At 47.8% G+C, this 26,252-nt stretch overlaps 1 protein-coding gene across 3 annotated transcripts; it reads left to right on the plus strand.

Annotated features, from left to right (window-relative positions):
- The first annotated feature begins 3,589 nt into the window (after positions 1-3,589).
- Positions 3,590-26,094, plus strand: si:ch211-200p22.4 (phosphatidylinositol-binding clathrin assembly protein). Of its 3 annotated transcripts, XM_049028116.1 has the most exons (20): positions 3,591-5,638; positions 11,436-11,578; positions 13,433-13,508; positions 13,602-13,704; positions 14,023-14,116; positions 14,412-14,523; positions 14,625-14,731; positions 16,967-17,008; positions 18,435-18,520; positions 18,636-18,759; positions 19,145-19,272; positions 19,384-19,487; positions 19,848-19,958; positions 20,395-20,511; positions 20,620-20,650; positions 20,778-20,919; positions 21,375-21,398; positions 23,080-23,136; positions 23,386-23,502; positions 23,624-26,094. In XM_049028116.1, exons 1-20 carry the CDS (start codon positions 5,509-5,511, stop codon positions 23,636-23,638), a joined length of 1,863 nt encoding a protein of 620 aa, XP_048884073.1. In that variant the 5' UTR covers positions 3,591-5,508; the 3' UTR covers positions 23,639-26,094. The 3 variants fall into 3 exon arrangements, with proteins under 3 accessions (XP_048884075.1, XP_048884073.1, XP_048884074.1); XM_049028118.1 differs by lacking the exon at positions 19,848-19,958 and having other exon boundaries at positions 3,590-5,638; XM_049028117.1 differs by lacking the exon at positions 21,375-21,398 and having other exon boundaries at positions 3,593-5,638.
- Positions 26,095-26,252: the final 158 nt, after the last annotated feature.

The following is a 26,252-nucleotide window of genomic DNA, read 5'->3' on the forward strand; positions in this document are numbered from 1 at the left end:
ATGGCAAAGTTTTGTATTTTGTTCGGTTACTTATGGTTAAGGTTAGGCCTTGGTAGGGGTTAAGGGTGTCAAAGCTGGGATTAGGGTTATGTCCATAGAAATAGAGTCCTCACAAAGATATAGATACCTAATCTGTGTGTGTATGAGAGTGTGTGAGTGTGTGTGTATAGGTGCGTCAGATTGCATATGTGTGTGCATGTGAGAGCGTATGAGTGTCTAGGAGTGTGCATGAGAGTGTGTAGGAGTGTGTCTAAATATTCTCATTCATCACTCCTTTGCCTCCTCTCTCTGTTTTACTGAGGAAAACACCAACATGGGTGCAGCCTTCCACAGCTTGGTGGAGAACATTCAGGCTAACCTGGAGAGCCCTGCTCACCCATTAGACCCGGACCTGCGGGTCTGGCCCGAGTTCGCCAGCAGCACCAATCAGGCAGGTTTGCCAGGCTGTGTCGCCTTATGCAAACAATACAACGGTAAAGGCAGGGATTGGAGAGGATTGTTTTTGAATGATGTGGGTCTTAGTCTGTGTGGGAAGACGCACATTACAAATATCCCCCACCCAGACAAGGCTGCACAGTGCATTGATTTCTGAGAGGGGGCTCTAAACTTATAACACTGATGTCCATCTGCATGCAGAATTATACCACCCGTGATTAAGAGGCTCCACATCCGTCGACACCCGAAAGGGGAGATGGTTCACTGTGGCAACAGCACCATGATAAATACATGCAGATGTTATGGACCTGAGCAAGGCCTAGTCAATGCAGGCTGATGAACCAGCCTTCCTAGTAGCACCTTACAGCACAGCAGTACAGAGGCAGACTGAACATCTCTATTCAGGTGGGCTGTCTGTCTGAATTAGATAGATCACGGAAAATGACTATTTGTGTCTAGCTGGAATGGTACGTGGTCTTTCTTGCTGTTTCCCAAAAATAGAAAAAGTGAGATTTAAAGGAAGAGAATGATCAGTAGACAATGTCTTTATCTTTTGATAAGAAACAGTCATTAAGAGAACAGAATATAGAAAAATCTTGTGATAGAGTTATGTTGCAATAAGACATGTAATAATATATTGCAAATATCTAGATCATGAGATCGCGAATACAAGCAGCCGAAATGAGTTTCCTCCGCGGGGTGGCTGGGCTCTCCCTTAGAGATAGGGTGGGGAGCTCAGTCATTCGGGAGGGACTCAGAGTAGAGCCGCTGCTCCTCTGCATTGAGAGGAGCCAGATGAGGTGGCTCAGGCATCTGGTCAGGATGCCTCCTGGACACCCTCCTGGTGAGGTGTTCCGGGCATGTCCCACTGGGAGGAGACCCTGGGGAAGACCCAGGACACGCTGGAGGGACTATGTCTCTCGGCTGGCCTGGGAACGCATCGAGATTCCCCCGGAGGAGCTGGATGAAGTGGCCAGGGAGTGGGAAGTCTGGTGTTTCCCTGCTGAGACTGCTGCCCCCACGACCTGACCTCAGATAAGCGGAAGATGATGGATGGATGGATGGTTGGATAGTTCATGAGATGTGTGACTGACTGAGAAGGGGCATCATTGCCAGAGTGAATAGTTGAGTGCTATAACAGTGCCCGACGCAGTAGCGTGCTTTACGTTAAATATATCTCACATATCATGGATCTTCACTTGTACCTTCCTTAATCAGACCCCAGGAAGGCATTGTCTATATGACTGAAGACTGAGAATTTAAGAAATTAACAGTTCGTTTGCTTGCAGTCTTCCCATTGGATATTTTTAGCCAGCTCGGAGGCTCAATATCTATAAACTGTGAGGGGGAAGGGGGTTCATTTGCGCCAATAATTACTAACACCGTATTGCTGTGTACTGACGCTTGATGCACTTGCTGTATAATTTCATGGCTCACTGTTGTCACAAACTAAAAATATCAGACATTTCAGAGAATGAAATATGATTTCTCTTGTATCTCGTGACTAAAATAAATATGTACTTGCAGTTAACAAATGAAGGCAAATAAATGTGAGGAGGCATGTTATGCATGTGTGTAGAAAAAAACTTGCTTAAGTATTCTGGAAATTTATCCCAGCATTTAAACACACTCTTCATGGTATACGTAAAAATTTGATTTAATTGTTTAGAATTTCTGTCGCCTAAATCTCTGATATGTACGGAAGAGTATTAGGTTATGTGGTCCTAATGCTTTTCAGTAGATATGTAATCTACTTTTCTACCTTAAATAATGTAGCCTACTTACACACAGTGAAGTGGTCTTTTCTGGGATATTAATGCGGAGTGTGCTTTGTCATATTAGTAGCATTTGCAGTATATTATCTTCCACGCCATGCTGTTGGTGTTTTAATCAATATGTGTAATTACGCAATTATACAATATGTAAACGGAGAAAGTTTCTGCTTGACTCGGTGCAGTCAATGTGTTGTGCATGACATTTAGGCCCACTGGGAAGCCATACATAACCGTAATCCGATAAAATTAGCTTTGTTATCAGATGTCCTCGTTGGTTGAGCTGTTGTTGTCTATTCATGAACGTGAATAAACACAAGTAGTTTTCAGCAGTGCAGTTATTGCTCTGTCTGAAACTCTGAGTCGTGTTGGCTTCACATTATTAACAGGCAGCTTGTTGCAGTGTTCATGGCAGGTTACTTTTCTTTTATTATGTTATTTCTGGTACTTTGCTTTGATAAATAAACACATATTTCCAGGCTTCTGAAATTACATGAGCCACAGTGTTATTAACATGGCTATCTCATACATATACTATTAAAACAAACCATCCTGTCTAAAATTATATTAGCATGCACTACGCCCCCTAGTGGTTATTAATAGACACACACAGATACCACAGCGTATAACCATCTAATTAAATACGGTAATGCACTAACAGTTCAAAACACCAAGAGCGAGGACGCATCCTAAGTACCAACAGTAAGAATGATTAGTTGGCTTTAGGGATTGCACAAGACATTTATCTACAAGACATTTTTATTGTTTTATGGCGTATGTATAATTTTTTTCAGTCATGAAATTGAGAGGGGATACAACTCCCACGCCGTCTGAAAGGTGAACGCGTTCCCTTATCACTCAAAGAACCAAGGAGTGTGACTTCCGTTGCCAAGGGCTACTAGTGCTTGCAGTTTCTATGGATACTCATGTCAGGCTCCGTGAAACCACTAGATGGGGCTGCCGTATTGCTTTCCGTATTTATTTAAGCCCTGTACTGCATCTTGCAATAAAGGTTTATTTCGAACGATTTCAGTATATGATACATTATGTTCTGCCACATTTATCTATAACCATACATGCTATCATTTAACATTTGTAAACTGTTGCCTATTTTAGTAAATTGGCGTTCTTATTCGTTCAAAAGTGGTAGCAGAATACCATTATAAAGGCTCCGTAAATATGTCGGGAGTCAAAAAGATAATTTGTACAGGAGAAACAATATTTTATAAAACCGGTTCTGACAAGTCATTACTTCCTCTTCTGGAGGGATTCTGACTGAGCGCTTAGGAATGTGCGTAGGTCTATGTCTAAACCTATTGTTAACCGCTTGGTTTGGAGGCGTAATCCGGACTGTGCTACTTTCTTCTTTTCTCCGAAAATCGTATTTATCATTGGACTTGCAGAATTACTTTAATGTACTCATATTTCCTTTAAGAAGCACATACAGGTGAACAGTTTTATTTTCGTATAGTACCATACTTGCGTCTGACATATTACGTTTTCAGGGTTGCCAACTTTGGTCAGCTGGCTGGGGTGAGATTATTAATTCGAAACAAGTATGCATACACATGCATTTACACGCACGTACATGCATGTAACAAGTTTTATTACCTTGTAAATACTCTGTATGGTTTGCAAACTACTCCAACGCTTTCGATGCACCTAATTTTTGGTTTGTAATGGAATAATATAGATTTGCTGTAAAATATCTTGCATGCGCGTGACAGTCTGAAAGCGTGAGTGTCACGCCAGATTGGTGAGAGTTGGCAACCCTCCTTTTTTGTGGAAAAGGGTATTCAAGAGGTAAGATGAATTCATTTTATAACTTATGAAAACGACCAAGGCACGCAACGTTAATTCTCTGTTTAAATAGCCAAAACCAGAGTCTGGTGCAAAAAGACAATAATGAATTTGCAATGCAATACAATCATATACACAGATGCCTGTTAATGACAGTCATCTTCATGCACATTCTACGCTGTCAAGGACTGAACGAGAAGCTGCAATGCAACGAATTAAGTGGGAGCGGGATGGAAATGTCATAGTCCAAAGTCAACCCAGACACTTCCCGCATCCAAGGGAGCAGGCTTGTCAAATATTGGCACCTATAATAAAAGGCGACAAAATTCAAGCGTGACATTGACGTTTAGTTGAGTAAAGTTGAAAATCAGGCATAATGTACAGGCTGGCGCAATTTGGTCTGATTAAACCAGCAATGAGATGCATGGGGGTCTCTTTTCGCCTGGACCGTCAAGCACAAAATATAGCCGTTAATGATCACATTCCCACCTTGCTCCCCCCCAATAACCACCACTGAGACCCGATGAACCCCTCCCCCGATATGGTCACCCGATTCCTGCGGAGCCATTTTGTCTAGCGTAATACACTATTACACACCGGAATAACGAGAAGCAGAGAAACGAGGAAACGGGGGGGAGGTAGAAGAACCGAAACGGCTAAACAATGAACAGCTGACGGCCGAGAATTACTAGTTCCTTATATATATTAAAAAAAAAAAAAAACAACTTCATGTTCCCTGCCCTGGTATCGGAGAGGCGGCGGCACTCATGTGAAAGATAGCCTCTTATCGCAGCCAGCTCTCAGCTCACCAGCATGTATCACCCTGGACGCCGGGACAGCTGCTTGTGAAAAAATCGACCAAATAGCTTCGCGGCCGTTTGCACTTTTCCTCAGACGTGCGCGAGACAGCCGGCTGGCTAGCATGCTAACGCGTGAGATGTAGCTGGCGGCTCGCTTTCGCTCCCTGTGCCATATCTGCTCCTTTCGCCTGGCACTTTGACCGGAGAGCGCCGACGGACACCTTGACAGCTCGCCAGCCCGTTCGGGTGGTAGTTACTCCTCATTAATCTGCGCCGGTGGGGAGGGGGGGCGGTTTGGCTACCGCTTCTGTTCGGCATTCAGCCTCGGGGCCGCGTATCCCGGGTGTCTCGCAAAGCTAGCCGGCTTATCAGTGAGAGTAATCTTTATTTTGTGAAAAGGCTACCTGTTTAACAAGTGCAGGTGACTTACTAGTTTAGTCAGGATAACCCGCCGAGGCTAACCAGCTAGCGGCGTTTGGAGCTGGAGGCCGTCTCGTAACCCCCCTTCCTGCCTGCTCTCCCCGTGCCGCCCTCCTCTCGCTTTTTGTTCCCCGGGACTTATAAAGAAAGAGAGGGACCTCCACCCCCCTAACAGCACTACCGCGCCCCCCCTCCTTCCGGCTGCGCCTGTTAGGGAATCCAGCCGGAGCGAGACTTCACTGCGTTAGCCGGCCTGCCAGCGTGCCGAAGCAGGACGGACGATGTCGGGACAGTCCATCACGGATCGCATCGCGGCGGCTCAGCACAGCATGACCGGCTCCGCCATCAGCAAAGCAGTATGCAAGGCCACGACGCACGAAGTCAGCGGGCCCAAGAGGAAGCACCTCGACTGTGAGTATCTCCAGGCTCGGGTGTCACATTAAACTATTTTTCTTTTGTTTTGAAATATCATTATACCCCGTCTTTTGACTCCGGTAGTCCCAAGTACAGAACATCCAGATCCAGTGTGATAAATGCGCATAGTAACACTGTCTGGACGCTTTCATGAATAAATGATAATTTTTTTCTTCATCGATAATCATCGCCAAAAATGAGAGATCATTTGAATCGCTCCGGCACCTTGAGCTGGATGCTGTCGGGTCAGATCCAGACGGCTCAGACCTTGGTGAGCTGCTGCCTAGGGTAGCTGCCTTTGGGAGAGGGGTGTAGCTTTTCCACGTTTTTTTACATTCCACCCTAATTTCTGTATGCTAGGTATGCGGCACTGGGCGCCCGAACCGGCGGTCTTATTTAGCTAGTCGCCTGGTTAGTGCTGCTGACAGCTGTGGTGCTCATTCATCCCATTAACACCGACCTTCCGTGACTGATCTCCGCTTTGCCTTGTCCTCGGCATCTCGGCTGCTACACCGATGCCCTTTCAAAATGTTTATTATGCTATCGAACCTAAGAATGTGTATATCACATTAAACTTACAAACACCCGCTTTGTCTTGATCAGAAGTTGATGGTGATTTAACATTTGATTTTTTTGCGTCAATCCCGGATCCTATTTTGAACGATTATTGTTTCCTTGTTTTAAATATCTCTCCTCAAATCAGCGCTAATATTCAGCGAGACACTGGTAACTGCTGTCATTTAATACAGAAAAAATATTTGCATCAGCTACTCGGCTGTTCGTTTTTTATTAGGCACCAAACCGCTTAAATACGAATCGGACGTTGTCTGCAAGGTCTCCCAAAACGCTTAGGATCCCCAAAGGCACGCTACACTATCGCTTTTCAATCTAGTGTTTATAGAACAGCCACAATATGTGTGACTCTCTTTAATGTGATGATAAATCAGATCTTCTTAATGTTCGGGTTTAAAAGTACAGAACACTTTCGCTTCGTAAGCTCCTGTGGGTTTTCTGTGACGACTGAATCATTTAATACACATAGTCAGTATGCTGCCTCCAGCTACACACTTACCCTTTAAGGTAACCAGCTAAGTGTCACTCTGGTCAGGGTCTCTGATATTCTAAAAAGATGCATATAACTATAGAGTAGTGGAGTTCCTGGCAGCCAGAATGAACCGGAGTTATTTCCACGGTGACTTTGCAGTGTGATATTGCTGGAATGATTAGGCTGTCATACCAGCCCTTATCATAACTGCTTTGGGACACCCAGGCCTTATGTAATCAGAGCGATGGATAGTACTGATGTCTTTTGGTTCTTAAGGATAACAAACATCTTAGTAAGCTGCCAGACGTAGATATGTGTTCTGTGCCTTAAATTATGAAAACCTGATAGCGGTAAATGAAAAAGCAATTATCTAGTGACAAACGTTTTGAAGTCAGAATTTTGTTCGTTATTTTGGGTCAGTTTTATTTCTCGCTGTCTGTAAAGGTGAGTCTGGAATACCAGCGGCACGTTCGGCCGGATTAGAGTAATGAATCTGGGTGGAACGTGTCCATTCCTATTAGCATACCTCTGCGTGGCGATCTGATACAATCCTGGCCCGGTTTGCTGTCTCTGCATGGCAGTGACATTTAAAGGTTGGGCCCTGTAACGTTTCTGAAGTGTTGTCATGGAGCTCAGTAAGCACTAGGCAGCTGCTTAGAACAGTTGGCACACAGCATTATTTTCCAGATTGTGCTGAAGCAGCCCTGGTTACTTGTTACGATAAACCTGTGAATTTAGTGCCAGCGCTGGGGGAGGAATGAGCCTGCTTAAGATTGCCAACAGGGTTATATTTGTCTGGCACTGTTCACGGGTTTCCTCTTTGGTTCCACACCCCAAGTATGAGTGTTTATCACTTATTGTACCATGAAAATGTAATATTCCTTAAGCCAGAGAGGACAGTGAAATGATACACAGACGCCCTAGTGTGGATGCCTGGACCCTGCGGAGCCAAACCACTGAATGAATATTAAGACAGATGTTAATGGTTTGAGAATAAAACATACCAAGATGGTACTTCGACTGTGGTACTGATTAAATACAGCTTCTGCTGTATTATTTCATTCTTTCCTGTTATGCATTCTTGATCATGGGTAGCTTGAATAGAAATCTGTCCTTGTACTCTTAAGTTGTATGTTCAAATTCCAGGATGGGCTTAGCTGTAATTTCCTTGGCCAAGAATGTTACTGGGGCAGTTTGGGTTTCAAGAAAAATCCAACAGTAGAAAAAGGTAGCAATAGTCTCCTTGGATGCAAACACCGGCCAAACAAATAAATGCAGAGAGCTGCAGTTTAGTCTCTTACCATAGGTATGTGAAGAGATGTGTGTGCATGTGTGTGTGTTATAGATTCACGGACAGTGTGGGAACAGCTAGTAAGTTCATACTTGTGCTGATGAAACAGTAGCTCCAGCCTTCACATGCGGTCATCGTGCTAAACGGTCACTTGTCCGTCTCGTCTAATACGGTGGGCCCGGGAGAGTCTCCACTCCAGCACAACTATCAGATGTTCATAGTTACTCTGTGAAAATGTTTAAATATAATGTTTCTAGGGTTTTATTGCGGTTTGTGTTCTGCTGCCGTGTTCCTGCAGGGACTCTTGTCTTGTGTCCTTATGTGTCTTCTTAAAAAACCCAGTGTGTCTATGGACTTTGCTGAACGTAACTTGAGCTTATCAAGCTCTTCATTAGCGATGGGCATCACCGTTGCTCAGAGTGTGCTTGTACACGTGCGTATAATCTGCATGTTCGCACCAATCTGATGTCCTCATCTATACTCCTCCTCTTATTATGAAGATATATGCGCATCTTAAATTGCCACCCTGGCTTTTCTACATCCATAAAATAGAGCTTTTAACATCTTTCATAAGCAGTGCCACTATATGTGCGTTGCAGCCTATGGATGCAGATTTTTTGTCCGTCCTCCTCGTCCGTCGACGTCATTCGCTCTTATCTGAAAGTCGGCACGAATGACACCTGCCCACTAAATAAATAACTGTAAACATCACAGCTTTTTGTAACGCTGTAAGAACTTGCAGACCTTTCAGACGCATCCAAGATTGATTCCCTGGCCAGCACTCGTGCTGCCGGTGGCCTCATCTGAACCCGGTGCGTCAGCTGGGGAGCGCTCGTCACTGATGTCCCTTTGGGGGTGAGGGTGGAACTTAAATTAAATCTCAGTTATTTATTTATTTTGAAAGCGGTTCTCTTGGCGGGCCGCCGACTCATCGAGCACCTTTTGGAATGCCCCCCCCTCCACCACCAGCATTTGATCTGCTACCAGTGCGCAGCAAGGCTGTCAGTGGCTGGCCTCCTCCGTTTCCCTGCCCTCCCAGCTCCTTATGGTTGTTTGACGTCAGGAGTCCAAAGATGAGAATGACGTGCTTTTTCCCTGCCGGTCCTGAAAAGGAGGCGTGGGGATGTTCCTCGGCAAACCAGCATGCCTATTTTTGTCTCATTCCACAAGTGACTGATCAAGGTGTCCCTTGATGTTTTGCTTTTTTTTTTCCCCAGTCACATTCGAAGTGGCTGAGGTGACTGGTGATGGATGTTTTTTTTTTTTTTTGGGATGGGGGAGTTATTTGGGGGTCACTTGTTATGTTGGTGGCTTTGGACCCAATATCCTGATGTTTGCTGGGTTAAGCATCTTCTATGCATTTGCATCGTCTCTTGGCATTTCGGCATACCTATGTCTATGTGAATTTCTGCTGATGTGAAGATGTTCTGGCCTTGATTCATGTTATGTTACAAAGGTGTAATAAGTTGACACTTTAACAACATATAACCTTAACAGTGAAGAAAGGGAGAAATGAGAATAATTGACTCTGCGTATGTGTGGGTGAGATGTGTATTTTTGGCTAGTTAGAAGTTGTGAAAAATGTAATTTTCCTCGCTGCAAAACTGCTGAAACAGCCCATTTTGGCTGTAATTATAGGCTTTCAGATAGAAAAGGAACGTGGATCCCTGATTTATGGGCCTGGGTGATATGGTAACGTGCTGGGGGGCCGGGGGTCTGTTCCAAACCGGCTCACTTATGCTAGCTCTACAGCTGGGTGTTTTACTGAAATTACATGTTTTAGAGCGGATTCCACTTTAAAATGGTATCATGTGCATCTTGAATCGAGAACTGGTCCTTTAGGTCAGCTCATCAGAAAAACTTTTCCATCTATATGGGTAGCAGGGAGATAGTTGGTGTGATGGCTGATAATCAGTGATTCGTCACGTATCATTTGTAAGATTAGTGCGAAAATAAGTCATATTTGAGTTGTGTCACATTTGCATTTTTTGCCAAAACTGCAGTCTATGGAAAACACACACAACACAACTAGTGGCACAGCAGTGTGTCCATTTCCATTGCAACTGGAAGGAGCTGCAGCTTTAAGTTTGAGATGCACATTCTCTCTGTCCTGGAGGGCGAATCCTCAGTGTAAATCCAAAGCTCATGCTGATTATTAAACATTGGCTCCTCAGTGTTCAAGCTTGTGACCAGCTAACTGCATTTTCAGTGAACATCCATGTTACGAGCTGGATTAGCTTGCCTATGCTTTAATGTAATGTGAAAGTGATTTTAGGAAGATTGATGAAGTTGTATAGGTTGCCATCGATATGCCGAGTTAAGGGGTCCCTGCACTTGTGTTTTAATATGCTCTACATGAAGTAGTATTACCAAAATCACCATTGCATACCCGAGTTGGGAGTTATAATGGTCTTTCTGTGAATTAATAGGTTAATCAAAGCTGAATTCCTGTATTGTGGTAATCTACGTTCAGAGTGAAGCCCCCCCAGCCCCAGTGCTCTGGGTCTTGGTTGCCCATGAATCTGTAGTTCTGCGAGGAACCGATTCACACAGCAACTCGTCCTGGGACTGGCTCACTGCTGTGTTCGGTGGGCGGGTTCTCTGGCCTGACGTCCGTATGACTGGATGGTGACACCATATGTGTTGAATGTGTTAGCTATATTTGTTTAATTGTTCTTTATAATGGTAACAGCTCACAGCAATGTGGCTGGCATCTCCGCCTTGTCTAGGGAGGGTAAACCAGCAGGCTGATTTATTCATCCCACACTGTTTCTCCCCCACACCCCAGGCTTAATGGAGGAATCCATAACAATCAAGCACCTAATAAGAAAATCTTTAACAGGTAGATTTCAACGTTAACCAGAAGCTGGGGGTGCTGTTAGACTGTGTATCATACGGCCTCCTTCAGTCTGTCCCAGCAGGGCATCACCGAAATGTGTGAAAGGCTTTATCATCGAATGGAGACTGCTGATTCAGGGTTGATGATGCCCTAGTGACGTCTGGCTCAGGTCATAACAGTGTGTCCCTGGACCACCTATTGTCAGTTCCGTCATTCCAGTCCTGTCACATATGTAGGCCATAGAAAAACAGCGTTGCAGGGAGTCAGGCGATATTAGCAACTCTTTTCACGGGCGATTAAACTCCAGTCTCTGCATCGAGTCTCCGAGTGGCAGTGACGGCCTGGCTGTCCTCGCTGTGACCCAGCTTATAGGACATGTCCGTTCATACATGTGGAAGGGAACGCTGGGTTCTTTCCAGGAGCGAAATGCCACAGAGCTGTACAAATGTTTGCTTAGGGAAACCAGGAACAGCAGGGCTTGTACCACACATTGACTTTCTTATCAGTCGTGTGTTGACCCATGTGCTCATGGGATGGAGCTGCAATAGAAAAGCTTCATAAAAAAATAAGTAGCTTTGAGGGGGCTGTAGGTTAATGTGTGTGTTTGTGTCTGTGACAGACCTGATCCACTGCACCAGTGAGATGAACGTGAACATCCCCCAGATGGCCGACACGCTCTTCGAGAGGACGGCCAACAGCAGCTGGGTGGTGGTGTTCAAGGCCCTCATCACCACCCATCACCTCATGATGTATGGCAACGAGGTGAGGCCGGCGAACCGCATCCCCCCTCCCCACACGCACAGTACAATCAGCTCGGCACACGAAGGAGCACACACTTATTGAGAGTTTTTGAGGGCAGGTGGGCAGCCAATGGTACATCAATGCTGCCTCACGCAAAGACCCTCCCAGTCCTGAGCAGTGAAGATAAAGCTAGACCTCTGTGAGGAGTAGTCGGTGACCCCACCCTCCCCACCATCAGACAAGCATGTGAGTGCCCTTACTCACACACACACACGCCCCCCACCAGGTCTCCATACTGGCACCGTCATCTAGTCAGTCATGTGAATGACTGGCTTCAGGTTCGAGGGTGTCCTGTTACGCTTGGTCCGATACTGTTCTGCTTGTTCCAGATGCTTCCCGGCTCCCTTTATTTAAAGAAGCGTTTTCTGTAGCCCTCTTCAAAGTGTCCCGTAATAGCTTCCATTTCTGGCCCTGTATTTTTAAACAATTCTTTCAGTTGGCTGATAGTGTTTCATAGACTCCATGTTTCAGCCCTGCCCCCGTGAATCTCCATCACTGTGCTCGTGATGTCCAGTTATGAGTTTTTCCTGGTTTCATGGACCAGGAACATTAGAGACTGGGTTTTATTTTTTTGGCTGGTTCTGGAGCAGAGTTAGATGTGAAGGTTGTACATGGCGGATTCACCATGCAGTTTACAGGTCCGATGAGGACACCGTGGAAATCTAATGCACCGCTTCCCTGTGATTCGGCTACTAGCTCCTCCCCCACTGAGACATGCCTGGTGCCGTTTGCATTCTGGAAGGTGAACGCAGTGTTTCCCAGCATGCAGCGGGGCGGCCTCAGCACTCCTCGAGGCACGCCATCTCGGCGTCCGCAGCTAGTCTACCTGCCGCTTGGCTGCCTGGCTCCGCTCTGCCTTCTGCCCCGAAGAAAGGCCGTACTGCTCCCAGCTGTTTGTCAGAGATCTGCTTCTGAAAGATTAATGATGTTGCTGGAGCCTCTGGTTTTTCTTCTTTTCTTTTTTTTTGCCTTCCCTGCAACCCAGCCAGTTGTTCTTCCCCGTGTCTCACCAAATGTGAGGCTGTGGTCTTGGGCTCCCTCCCAAGCACCAACCCAACACGCTCTGCTCAATTCTTCATTTTCTGTGAACTTTCTATATTATTCCCCTTGGTCCCTGACCTCCCTTTATTGACATTAGTTAGTGATCTCACTTGGTCACGTAACCTCTACCTCTCATGGCTTAAGTGGAAATTGCTCTAATTACAACACTGTACATCAAGGAGACATGAATGTCGCTAAGATTGTCGTACATGCTTTTCCCGAAAGAGGGCTGGTGCAGGCGTTCATGGCACCTTTAATGGAGTGTTTGCTCTTTAAGTGGAGTTTGTTACTGTATTGATTTTTTTTCCCCTTCACCTGGCTGATACTCTGGTCCAGCTTGTTTCCTGCCACTGATAGACAGTTAGTCTAAGCAACTGTAACACTAGATCACCTGTTGGCTCCAAATGGGGGAGAGGTCAGTGCAGGCCGGGGTGGCCTCTTGCCCACAGTGTACAGCTGCTCTGTAGTGTCCACAAAGAGTCCAGGAGCCCTAACCCTCTGCACCTGACTGGTTTATGTAGGTTGCTGGTTTTTCAAGATCTTCAACTGTGACTCTGTTTCTCCTGTGTGGACATCCTGCAATATCCCTGGCTGTTCTTCCTCTCCCTCTCGGTTGTGTGACTCTATCCTTTGCAGCAGTACACCATGTCCTCTAAGTAAGCACGTGATATTACCACACAAAACCCACCTACTCCTGTCCAGAGATGTCCGTGGTTACCATTCCCAGGTCTTGGGCCGTGCTGCTGTTCGTCACACGTTGTCCTTCTTTTCCAGAGGTTCATCCAGTATCTGGCCTCGCGAAACACGCTCTTCAACCTGAACAGCTTCCTAGATAAAGGGGCCTTACAAGGTAGGCTCGTTTCATCGCACAACACCTTAAACATTGTTAGGCTTCAAGAAAGCGCCATCCAAGACCTCGCTGACCCCCTCTCTCCTGCCCCAGGTTATGACATGTCCACCTTCATCCGACGCTACAGCCGGTACCTGAACGAGAAAGCTCTTTCCTACAGGCTGGTGGCGGTGGATTTCACCAAGATGAAGAGAGGGTAAGGGGCCTGAAGATTTGCCCCGCAGGGGGCTTGCATGAGTCCCCTCTCACAGTCTTTAAGTGTGGGGTTGGTATGGTTGGGAAATGAAAATTTGACAATGGTAAGGGTCTCTTTCTCTCTCACACACACACACATACATGCACGCACATGCTGCTTTCCCTCCACCTGCATGGTACAGAGAGCCAACAGCAAGGAATGTTTTTTTTTTTTTTTTTTTCTTCTTCACCGCATCCCCTACTGCCTTATTGTTTTGGGGGGATGCCCACGTTGAGCAATATGGGGGCCCTGACTCTGCTCCGTCTGCCTTCCCAACAGCGTGGATGGAGTGATGCGCACCATGAACACGGAGAAGCTGATGAAGACCCTCCCCATCATCCAGAACCAGCTGGATGCCCTGCTGGACTTCCAGGTAGTGGTTGTGGCCCGACGCGGGCGTGTCTACGCTCGCACGGCTCTGGCGTGGCTCAGCGTGCATCCGTCTGTCCGCCTGCCTGCATGGGATTGGATGCATTTCACTGTCTTGTGGGGGCACGTTGCCTGATCTTATTCTTCCTGCGTTTTTGTAGTTTCGGAATTATGGTGAATAGGGTTTCAATGGGAATTTCCTGTAAATGTACCTATCCATGTATTTCTATCCGTGACAGGAAATGTTTTGTGTGTGTGTGTTTTAGATACAAGCTGAAGCTCTCACCCTTCTCCCTTAGGCCAACCCCAACGAGCTGACCAACGGCGTGATCAATGCCGCTTTCGTACTCCTCTTCAAGGACTCAATCCGCTTGTTCGCTGCCTACAACGAGGGCGTCATTAACCTGCTGGGTAGGAAGGCTCCCCCTTCAGGTGTACGGGTGTGCATATGTGTCGGGTGTGTGCGTGGGATGGCTTCCTTAATTCTGCCTCGTCTGGTTGTCTTCCCTCAGAGAAATACTTTGATATGAAGAAGAACCAGTGTAAAGACGCCCTGGACATTTATAAGAGGTTCCTGCTCAGGATGACCAAGCTGTCCGAGTTCCTCAAAGTGGCAGAGGTACAGTCTGACCCATTTTCTTCCCGGAGCGGAGTTCCCGTACAGGACTGGTGCAGGACTGCCCCCTCCCTCACGGCCTGACCCCATGTGCACAATAGGGACCAATCCAAACCCAGTCTGACTGTCCTCAAACCAGGGGCCCAATATCACTCAGTACGTTTACATGCACACTAAGAAAATCAAATTAATGTGTTAGTCCAACTAAAACCAGACTTTTAAAGTACATATAAACATGACATTGTACTAAATCGAATTTCTCGAAGTCGGACGTGAGACACCCAGATAATGTGATCAGGAGTCGTTTTACTCCTGCATGTATACGACTCGGAATTAGCAGAAGAAGCCGGTACACAGAAGAAGCCTGGAGTGTAGTAGAGGACGTGTTGCACGTACAAAATTTACAGCGCTATAAAGCTGTCCAATCTACAACTTAAATAAAGGGTGCTTTTCCACCACACCAGGTACTGTACTTTTGGTACATCACAGCGCGAAGCAGGGTATTTTGTACCAAAAAATCAAAAAATGGCTGTAGTAGGACTGGAGGACGTGTGATATTAATGCCAACATCACATGTTATGCACATCCAATTCTTGCATCGCTAGTCAGTTAGATTAAGATCAGGCTTTTTCTTACTTTCACTTCAGTATGGATATTATAATGCAGGGAGTTCAAGTTTCACTGAAACGTTTGTACTCTATCATAGGAAATTTTTTTTGATGATTATTCCTTTTCAAGATTATCTAGTATGTTTAAAAATCAGTTTAAAGTTCACTTCCGCTGCTTTTGCATGAGCATGTTCTCTGAGACAATCGTAATCATTTTCATACTTATTTAAATCACTCCTAGACGGGTTCCTGGGAAATTTATGTTTAATTCCTTTAATGTTTCACAAATACCCCAATATTTATCACAACAAAATCGCATTGCAATATTTGAAAAAAATTCCAATACCGTGCTCCCATAGTATATTTTAGAAAAAACTTTATTTCATATGCTACCCTGATCTTGTATCTGTTCTTCCGTCCAGATCACAATTAAGACTTGTCACTTCATTTGTCCTTTATTTACATCCATTATTATTAATTAAATTTTTTTTACGTCTGTGACGTAATAGGTCAACCGGAATAGGTTAAGCCCAATACGAACCAGCTGAAAGAAGCCATTTTTCCACCTATCATAGGGGTGTCAAACATACTTCGATCAATAAATCGATTCACCTCCCATGCATGTACATTGGGACAAGGACAATAGTCCGATTAAATGGTGTAGTTGAGCTATAACCGTAGCTGGACTTAGCTGTGCATGTAAACTACTGACTGTGTGTGTGTGAGACTTAACTGAGTGTTTTGTGTCCCCATTGGGGGTCTTATTGAGGTGCAGCAGGGTGATCTTTGTGTGAAAATCTGAGAAGGTCGCTGTTTGATACATAGTGAGGTTCTTACAACTATTTCTGGAGCACCTTTTGTCGAGTCTCTTGCCACCTCCTGGTCCCTGTGGGGGGGCTGCAGGTGCTGCAGATGATCGCTCGCATCCTGCTGGGTGATTCACTGCTTGCCTGAACAAAAGACAGGCTTGTTCTTTCATTATTATTTTTTTTTTTTAGTTTAAAATTACCTCTATTCTGGGAATTTCCCTGACGGAGCAGCTGATATATAACCCCGCCCCACAGGCCAGTAAGGCAGACGGCTGTCTGAGCTTTCACCTTCACCACAGGAATCACAGCCTCCCATAGAGGCCTCTGTTAACTCTCTGCGCCGGTGGGCTGCAGCTATTTGCTGAACCAGCACTCTGATACATTCATGTGGTTGGAGTTCTTATAACGGGGCTGAAGTAGGTCAGTCACCTCACTTTAGGGAACAGCAGGTCATTATCCATGTCTCCCCCCCCCCCCCCCCCCCGCCCCCCCCACCCAATACCAGTGCTTATGTCACTTAGTGTGGCAGACTGCCCTCTTGAGTCCAGAGCCCCGGGGTCACATGACCGTGAGCCCAGTACTACACCAGTCCCGGCCACGTGTGTGTTGTGTGTGTATGAGCATGTCAGTACGCCGCCCCTGTTTCTGTTGTTGTTTTTTTGTTTGTTTGTTTACAGTCACCGCATGAAGTAACGATCCTTTTTTTTGTTGTATTTTTTTTCTTTATTTCTCCCCTTTTTCTTTTCTTTACTTGTGGTTCTGTGCTGTTTTTTCTGTTTTGTTTTTCGTTTTGGTTTCCGTTCGCCCTTCTTGTGACACAGCAAGTTGGAATTGATCAGGGTGACATCCCCGATCTGACGCAGGTCAGTGCGCCTCCCTATCGCCGTCCCCTCCACGTGGCCCAGCTGGCGCCGCTCTCACTTTCTACTCACCTATTCCTCTGACACTCTGGATTTCGGGGGGGTGCGTCCCTTACCCTCTGATGCCCGGTCCGTCTCAGTGTGGCCGGTGTGCACGTGTTGCACGTTAACGTGTCGAGTTACCCGTGCAGTCCTTCAGGCTCACGTAGCTTAGCACGCAGTTAGCATGGTCACATGACTGCCGTGCATCTCTGCGGTGTGTAGACCCCACATCGTTAGCTGCTTATTGTGTTACATGCAGCCATAGAGACAGCTGGAGACACCTTCCTTCTCCGTCTTTTATTTCCTCTCAGTTCCTTCTTTTCTGGCTTATTTTATTTCATATTTTTGCCGGTATGTTTGATTTTATTTTTTCCCCTCTACCGTAGAAGGTAAGCGCATCATAGGTTATACGCTTTCACAGATTAGGAGAACCTGTCCTGGACTCCTGGTTGTTAGTGGTTTAGGGGCCCCACACTGGGGGAGAAACGTATCCCCCCCCATCGATGTCTGTGTGACGATGTTTACACTGCAAGGGAAAAGGCTTGAGCAATTTTGCATCAGTTGGTCAGACCTCGTAATGCAGAAGAAGCCAGTCTCTGCTGTATGGCTTTAGGCTGTGAGGTCGCACAGGCTGGTATGTGTCCCGGGCCTCCAGATCCATATACGGGATCGCTCTTTTAGAACCATGTTGTCAGCATGATTCATACAGGAGCTGCTTTCATAGTTTTAGCCACATCACATGAGAGAATGCACAGAAGGCTTGGTTTTATTGGCCAGGTCGTGACAGACCCCACCCCCACGATAGAGCCGCACGGCAGCCCTTTCGGATCAGTACCTGCTGTGTCGGGGCATCTGGAGGGCATCGTTTCTACCCTGGTGTCGAGCCCCTCGCACGGCCATGCACGCCTTCAGGGACGCCTCGTTTTCCAAAGTGCCAGCTTACGCCTGGCACCTGGCACTGCCTCCTTGACTGAGAGGGCCAGCTTCTGCCCGCTTTTGATGGTCGCCCCGGGGAATAGACAATTATGCTGTGTGAGCTGGGCCACTCTAAGGGTATAGCTGCTGGTTAATAGTATTTGACAGTCCTGGATTTTTAGACTAGGAGAATTTATTAAAGAGGGAGTGGCTGCCTCACCTCCCATGACTGCACAGGGCACTATCCAATCACGTGTGCTACACCCCACCCTCCTTCTCTCGCTCTCACCTCATTTGTCCCCTCCCCCTCACTTCTGTATCGTATACAGTTTTCCCATGAGGCTGTTAAGGTGAGGCTATTCTGCCCATATGATGCAGGGACTTTGGAAAGCAGTGTCTGAAGGGTGCAGATGGAGCGTGTGTGTGCGTGTTCTTGTGCATGCGTGTGTCCTGACTCCCTCTCCTTCCTCAGGCCCCCAGCAGCCTCTTGGAGGCCCTTGAGCAGCACCTAGCCTCTCTGGAGGGGAAGAAGATAAAGGAATTCACTGCAGCTAGCAGGTAAAGGCATGGAAATGGCCGTGATGTGTATCTTGGTGACACAGCTGGAGAAAGGGCCTGGTGTCACCTGGGGAACCCAGTCACTTGTCATCAGCGTCTGCCGTGTCCCCCGCAGGGCCTCCACCCTGTCCACCGCCGTGTCCTCACTGTCCAGCACCGGCATGTCCTTCAGCCGTGTGGATGAGAAGGAGAAGCAGCAGGCGCTGGAAGAGGAGCAGGCCAGGCTGCAGGCGCTCAAGGTTCGTGTGGCTGCTTCATCCTTTTTCAAAACACGCACCCCTCACCAGGGTGATTTCAGGGCATTAGAGGTCATTGGGCTATGTGAGAGTTGGTGACGGCCAGGACAGTGTGTGCAGTCGGTGCCGTTTTGGCTGATTCAGCATGTCAAATTGGCGGTGAAGCTAGTTGGTGAAAATGAGCGCTCTGGTCGGGTCAACCTTCTTCACCTCTTGTTGTGTCAAATTTCCACGATTGACGGGAGCCAGTGATTTGTCGGCCTTGGTTCCTGCTAGTGTTTTGCCGTTGTCCTGGTGTGCTTTAGACATAAGTCAGAGGAACGCAAGCCTTGTATGGGCCAGTGTTTTAATTTGATCATTAGCTGGTGTCCCCCTTCCACCCCTCCAGGACCAGCGGCTGAAGGAGATTCGCATGCAGACCTCCTCCACCTCCCCCAGCTCACAGTCTATAGGCACCACCAACAACCACAGTGCTGCCATGGATCTGTTCTCCACATCCACACCTACCCCCAACTGGTATACTCTGGGTGTAGTGGGGGGGGTCAATTTTGGGGCAGAGCCAGTGCCGCTCCCATCGGAGATGTGGTGGTGTCAATGCCCAGCTGACAGCCACTCCCCCACCCACAGCGGCCCAGACCTCACTAGCGACCTGTTCGATTTGCAGCCAGCCTTCATCCCTGCGATACAGAGCACCCCATCCATCTCTGCCATGCCCAGCAATGCCTGGGGAGGTGAGTGGCCCTCGGGCGGCTCCCGCATCCACGTCTCTCTCCCCTCAGATCATCTGATTCAGGACTCCATCATTCCTCCTTTCCTGTGTACGGGTCACAGATGTGTCCTTGTGGTCCTGTTACTAAATGGAGTCACTACTGACACTGATTCACGCAAGATGTGAAGTCTGACAGCACTCGATTTCCGATATGGACATCTGTGGTGCTTCCTAGGTGTAAACATGGCGTGTGTGTGTGTGTCAGCCTGCTGCACAGTTGTTGCGGACCACGGCTTTGTGAGGAGGAGTCTTTCTGATAGGTGGAGGTGTGCAGTCATGTGACCTCCCATGTGACCTCCAGTGTGCCTGCTCTGTCCACCAGGTCTGGAGACCCTCCCTATCCAGCAGACTGCTCCCAAGAACGCCATCAGTGTAGATTTTGACGCTGTTTTCTGGACTAATGCGGCCAATAATGACGCGGAACCTGCTGCTGGTAAAAGTTAATTAATGGATACATGATGAAATCCAGAGAGCAGCCTGGGTGCCCTCTGCCCCTACTGCACACTCTTAGCTCTAGGGGGCGTCGTCCTGCACCCGCTGTCTCTTCATGCTACCGCTTGCTCCCGCCATGGCCCACAGACGGAGAATCCGAGCCTCTGCTGGCCCCCATCTATCTGGGCTTTTTGGGGGCTGTTGGGGGGGGTGTTGACCTCTCAATCACGCTGTGCGCTCTGTCTCCTTTCTCTTTCACTGCCATTGGGCAGGAAGTGACAGCACTGCCTTTACCCTCTGACTGGGGGTTTCTAATGGGCTTTTGGCTACTCTGCTCTCAGCTCTAATGGTCCCTGAGGTTCTCGCCCGTCTCTCTCTTGTGGTTGTACTTGTCCGCTGTGTGGAAATAACCCCCCCCCTCCGGTGGTGTCCTGTAGGTGATTTACTGAAGCCCACACTGCCCTCGCAGAACCAGGTTCCCATGATGCCGCTGTACACGGGAGGCAAGCTGCTACCGAGTGACCTGGACTCCTCCCTGGCTAGCCTCGTGGGCAGTAAGTGCCTCCTCCCTCCATGTGTTAGCAGTGGCTAATGCTAACACGCGCAAGTGGTGGCTTTTTAGCGCTGGCCCTCAACTGTGCTCTCCCCACTGTTTCTCACAGATCTGCACTTTGGAGGATCCTCAGCCAAAAAGTGAGGCACCAATCACTGCCTGTTCTTTGTAGTTTTGGTTCTGGAGGGGCACAGGGGGGTTAAGGTGTGGGTATATCTACTTACACGTTCTGCTGACTGCCTCTGTCTGCCCCCCCCCCCCCCCCAGGCCGGACATGCAGTGGACCCATCCAGGCGAGAAGAAGCTCACGGGCGGCACCGGATGGCAGTCGAAAGCCCTAGGCGGCCCCGCCTCCACAGCCTGGGCCCCCACGCCCATGGCACCTGCGCCTGTGCCCCTGGCACACATGGTGATTGCTCTCCTACTTGCTACAGTTCTGTAAACTCTGTAATCCACAGAGACTCAAATGACTTGCTCACCAGGCGCCTGGTGTCAATTTGAAAAAGAAAGTCTCACTCTAGCCTGTTATAGATAGCTGGGAATGATATCTAAGCAGTTCAGGTTAATCAGCATGTGCAGCTACGCGTGACAGTCAAGCGTGTCTATGCCCGTGGGAACGCAACGCTCTAGCCACCAATCAGGCGTCTGTCACACCGTCGCCTGGCGCAGCGTGTTGATAAAGGGATAAAGATGGCTGTTCGTGTCTGAACACGCCGTAAGGCTTCTCTGTCACTAAGTCACTAACCCCGTGCTTCCTCCTCCCCTGCTGCCTTGCTCCGCTTCTCCCTCTTCCCTTCACCTCCTCCCCTTCCGATCTGTTCATCTCTCTTTCTCTCTCTCTCTCTCTCGCTCCTAACCCTGCAGAATGGAATGTTCTATGCTGGTTACGTAAGTACACCATCAAATATTTGTGTAGCAATGCTAGCGATGTCACTTCCTGTGGGGCCCATTTGGGACAGCGGCCCGTCTTGCTCCTGCTGCATTCCAGACGAGTCATGCAGGCTGTAGATGTACATCTGTGTATTGCCGCCTCGCTGGCGGGGCACCTAACTTGACTCCGCTCTGGCTCCCTGACTCTGGGGACCAGCTTCCTCACACTGTCTGCACATGTTTTGCTGCTGCCCGTCTCTGTTTACCGAGCCTGATTAATCTTCTCGTTTCTGCTCTTGTCTGCATGCTTCTCAGCAAGTCTGAGCTTTTCTCAGATTCTCCCTGCGTGTTCGTTGGCTGATAAGATGGCAGAACTGCCTTTCAGCCTTGTCTGTGCACCTTTGCGTTTGTGGTTAAAGCTTGTACGCTAAAGGTGGCTGTATGTTTCAGTCGAAATTGACAGTCAATGTCGTTTTGGCAATATGACATCATATGAGTGGTAATCACCGTGGCAATCACCATTTCTGCGCTCCACCTGTGCACCTCACAATCATTTATTCTGATCCCACCCACTGTCCAGATTGGCTGACATAAATGTGATGGTCAGTAGGTGATGGCACATGCGCAGTATTCACCAGGGCATTAGATGTCGGGCGTAAACATTTGTTCAGACGCCGGCATTTTGGCACTATGCGGACGTTTACTTACACCGACGAAGATTAATAGTGCACCTAAAATATTAATGAGAGGCGTATTGTGGTGCCAAAAAGACAGTAATCTGTATAAATTTAGCGTGTCCTTATGTTTAATAAATATGTCAGTCTTTAAACTGCAAAAAGTACCGACGTCTTTTTACCTTGTTTACCTACAATACCGCCTCTTTATAAAGATGTTGTGGCTGCTGAGCTGTCCCTTTCTTCACCGCCACTTCAGTACTTATCGCTTGTGTGATTTACCAAAACAGTAGCACATGGCGCACCCCACTAACCGAATTTAATAAACACCAGGGTATGCCGAATTTATACAGACTACTAAATTTTGGGTGTCACAATAATCATTAATTATTATTAATTCAGACGCACTACTAATCTACTTTTCAAGTTGAGGGCACAAGTTAACATCTGTATAGTACTGAACGGCATGTAGACAAACGTTTACGCCCGTCTTCTGAAGCATTGGTGATTATTGCACGTGGACCATGTAATCGTGATGTGATATCGTGTAGCCCCACTGTGCCGCTTTTAGTATTAAGCCATTAGCGGCTGTTTAATAAAGACAGCAACTTCCATTTTAAAAGAGTTGTCGTGTCCATTATTACAATGACTCGTGCACCTGTCACAATATGTTTATTTGCACTTTGCGCCTGGGTCTAGGAGAATCCTCCGCCCTCTAGGACTGTGACGTGACATCAGTCTGTTTGTTGTATCTGGATGATGTTTGAAGTATCCGGCCATCTTATGGGTCACCCTGTTAGGGGCAACAGGACTCGAGTCCTCGTGTTTACAGGGCAGAGTCAGACCCTGTAAGTGGTTCGTGTTAGCATTAGCATTAGCATTAGCATTAGCATTAGCATCGGCACTGCCACCCCAGGAAGCCCTGCTGTCCTTCACTTAGGCATGATTAGCCTTTAGCATGCTATTAACGCCAAGCCTGTACAATTTGATTTATCGCTTCCTCTCTCTCACCCGGCTTCACACAGGCTCCCGCCCCCATGCCGTTTCCCATGACGACGCCTCAAGTGCCTGTGTATGGAATGGTGAGGATCCCCCCCCCCCCCAACCTGTGATGTCACCAGAGTTAACTTCATGGTTTTTAGTTAGTATCACTAAACGTAATGAAAATGACTGAGGTGGGATCCCCCAACTCCCATCCTGGTGGCTTGCTGGCGCCTTTCCTGCCCTGTAAGAGAGGGGGGCTTTAACAAAGCACTCCCTTCACATGCTGGGTCAAGGTGATCCCTGCTGTCAGCGTGCCGCTGCTGACTCTGCTTCCTCTCTGCCTGCAGGTGCCGCCCCAGATGGGCCAGGTGGCTGGGGTCCCCATGCTGGCCCCGCAGCCTCTTGTATACAACCAGCCTGTACTCAGACCCACTAACCCTTTTGCCCCCATCCCAGGACCTCAGGTAACCCCCCCTCCTCAGTGCCTCACAACACCATCTGTGCTGGAGAACGGATCAGCCTTGTGATCCTGTTCGCTCTGCCTCTCTCCTGCTTCCCGGCCCTGAGGCTCTCTTCTCTCCACAGATCCAGTTCATGTAGTGCTGTCCCCCCCGCCCCCCTCCTCCGCTGGGTGTGGGGCTGGACGGGAGACGCCAACGGACCAGCGGATGGTGGACGAACAGCAGAACGACACCAAAACCAGGGCAGGGAGAGGGCGGGGCGGCAGCAGAGCAGCCCCAAAGCGTGAGGTGGCCCCACTGACCCCCCCTGACCTCGCTGACCTCGGTCCATGTCTGCTTGTCCGCAGTCCAGCAGACTCGTCCTTTACAGACTTCGTTTTTACATGAGTGGGGTGGGGGAGGGATGGGGAGGGTTGACTCTTGTACGAACGTGGTTGCTGGGTTAGGGGAGTAGTTAAGGGTACAGGTCAGTGCTACTTGGGTTTTGTTTTTTGTTATGTACTTATGTCTGCTTCTCTCCTCGTCCTCCTGTGAGGACCCCAGGGCGCTCCCCCAGCATCCGGTCACTCGGGCCGCTGGGGGTCTCAGCCTCCAAATGGGGGCCCCAAAATGTGTAAGACCACAGCGTAGCTGCGATTTGCTCCTGTGGCTCAGGATCGCCGTCTGCCTGTTTCTGCTCTTCCATCCCGCCAGCTTGGAGTTTCCACCTTCGTTGATAAATGTTTGTCGGTAACGAGTCGGGAGTACTGGAACTGGTTTTTCTGACCTCTTAGCATTTTTTGTGTGTGACTGTGTTTGCGTGCGAGAGACTGAGAGGATACACCTCTGTTGCGATGTCTTGCTGCTGGTCGTCAAGGACTGTGTCAGGGTTTGGATGCCCGTTCAGAGTTGAGGACTTCTGTGACCTCATGTCCCCTAACCCGCCTTTGCTCTTCAAAGCCCTGTCTGTCCTGTCTGATGGACTGTTTATTTACTTTCCTTTTTCATTAGAGTAACTCCCAAAGGGCCTCTGTATGTGAATGTGAATTTACTCTCCCATCCTTATCCAATAAGGAAAAGGGGCTTCAGCAAAGAGGCGTGGCTTTCAGAAGTAGGTGGAGCTTTAGGGAATGAAGTTGTCAGGTGCTGCTATTCAACATGAGGAACATGTTCTTGGTAATGTTAGTCATATGAAAATGGAATTTTGGTATTTTTTTCTTCTGCTTTTGTCTTGTTCTGGGTGATGCGAACATGCCCATCGAAAATGGATGATCTAAAGCAGAAGATGTTTGTGTGGCTCACAGCAGGGCAGTGGGTCAGCTGAGAGGATTGTCTGTGAGTGTGAAAATGCCCACTTATTTTGTGGTTTGCCAATGAGGAAAGTGAAACCAGTTCCGTCATCGTCCAGCCCGTGGTGCCGTTTCCATTATGTTAAATCTTAATGGATCCCAGACCGACCTATGCAGCCTGGGAGATGGTGGGGTTGGGGGTAGGGAGAGTGAGGGCGGGCCTTGGGGAAGCTCTTGCCTTTTGAGTTGCATGGTCTGTGTTGTGTTGCTGTTTGGATGCCTTTTTAAAATGAAGCATGATGCGTATGTAGTCGCGTTACCTCGTCTAAGTGTGGACTCCTTGTGGTTTACCGACGATATGCTGAACGGATGGCCAAACGTCGCAGCCCAACGTGATGCTCGAGCGCTTTTTGCCTGCTTTCATATAGCTACCTTTCTGACCCATTTGTAGCAAACCGCGTCTGACAGGGTAGCCAGTTCCCGCTCACCGGGTCACACACGACAGTGTCATTCACACCAACAGAACAATATGTATGTTGCTGAGATGTGAGCTGTAGTAGCGTCACACATTGTCTTTGCACAGATGGTCAGTTTCTGTATCCAAATGGATTCTTTTGATGTCTAATTCTGTAGCTCCACCCGTTGGCTACATGGTGTAATGAATCGAATTGTATTCTCGTTATCTTCTGTTACTCATACCAATGCTGAACTTTCCATCCCTATTCTGCTGAGAAGCTTTGGGCCACTGGTTTCTTTCCAGCAGCTGGGCTAGAGATCTCACAGCAGCCCGGAATCTCAGAATGCTCTTCTCCTGGATGCTTTCCTGTCAGATTTGTCGTTGTTATGATTATTTTTCCCCTCCTTGAACTTTTTTGCACGTTTTGGCACCCCCCCCAAAACTAGGTTGAATCGAACTGTTGCCTCACATCGTCTGTGTGCCTGTCTCATGCAATCCAGTGTTCGAAAACTTGTTTTCTGTGTGTGAGATATATTTTGCTCTTTGTGTGTTAAAGAATGGTACAGGGCCAATGTTCTGTCTCATGCAGTGGGGGAGGGACAGCCCCCCTCAGCCCTGTCCATCTCTGATGCCAAACGAGTCCTCGGCCAGCAGGGAGGCCGGGCCCGTGCCTCATTCCCCTTTTCTACGTCCTTATTTATAAGAGAAGGAATATCAAGGTTTGAATTAGCAGTGACAAGCGTATTGCAAAAAAAAAAAGAACAAAAAAAATCATGGGCTTTTATTTTTATGCATATAGATTTCATATTGAGTCACACACAGTTTTGTTTTTTGAACAAAAGTAAAATAAAGTCATTTGCCATTCCTAAATTGCTTCCTGTGTTTCTTTTGTGGCTCCCTGTGACGGTGCCTATCAGTGAAGCAGCAGTTCACTGTGAAGCCTCATGGGAAATTTTTTCTTCTGAGGTGTCATGCCATTCTGGACTGTTTACAGAAGACCTATGGATTTCTGTAGTTCCCCTCATTAG

The sequence above is a fragment of the Brienomyrus brachyistius genome, chromosome 10 (genome assembly GCF_023856365.1).
Source record: "Brienomyrus brachyistius isolate T26 chromosome 10, BBRACH_0.4, whole genome shotgun sequence".
NCBI lineage: Eukaryota > Metazoa > Chordata > Actinopteri > Osteoglossiformes > Mormyridae > Brienomyrus > Brienomyrus brachyistius.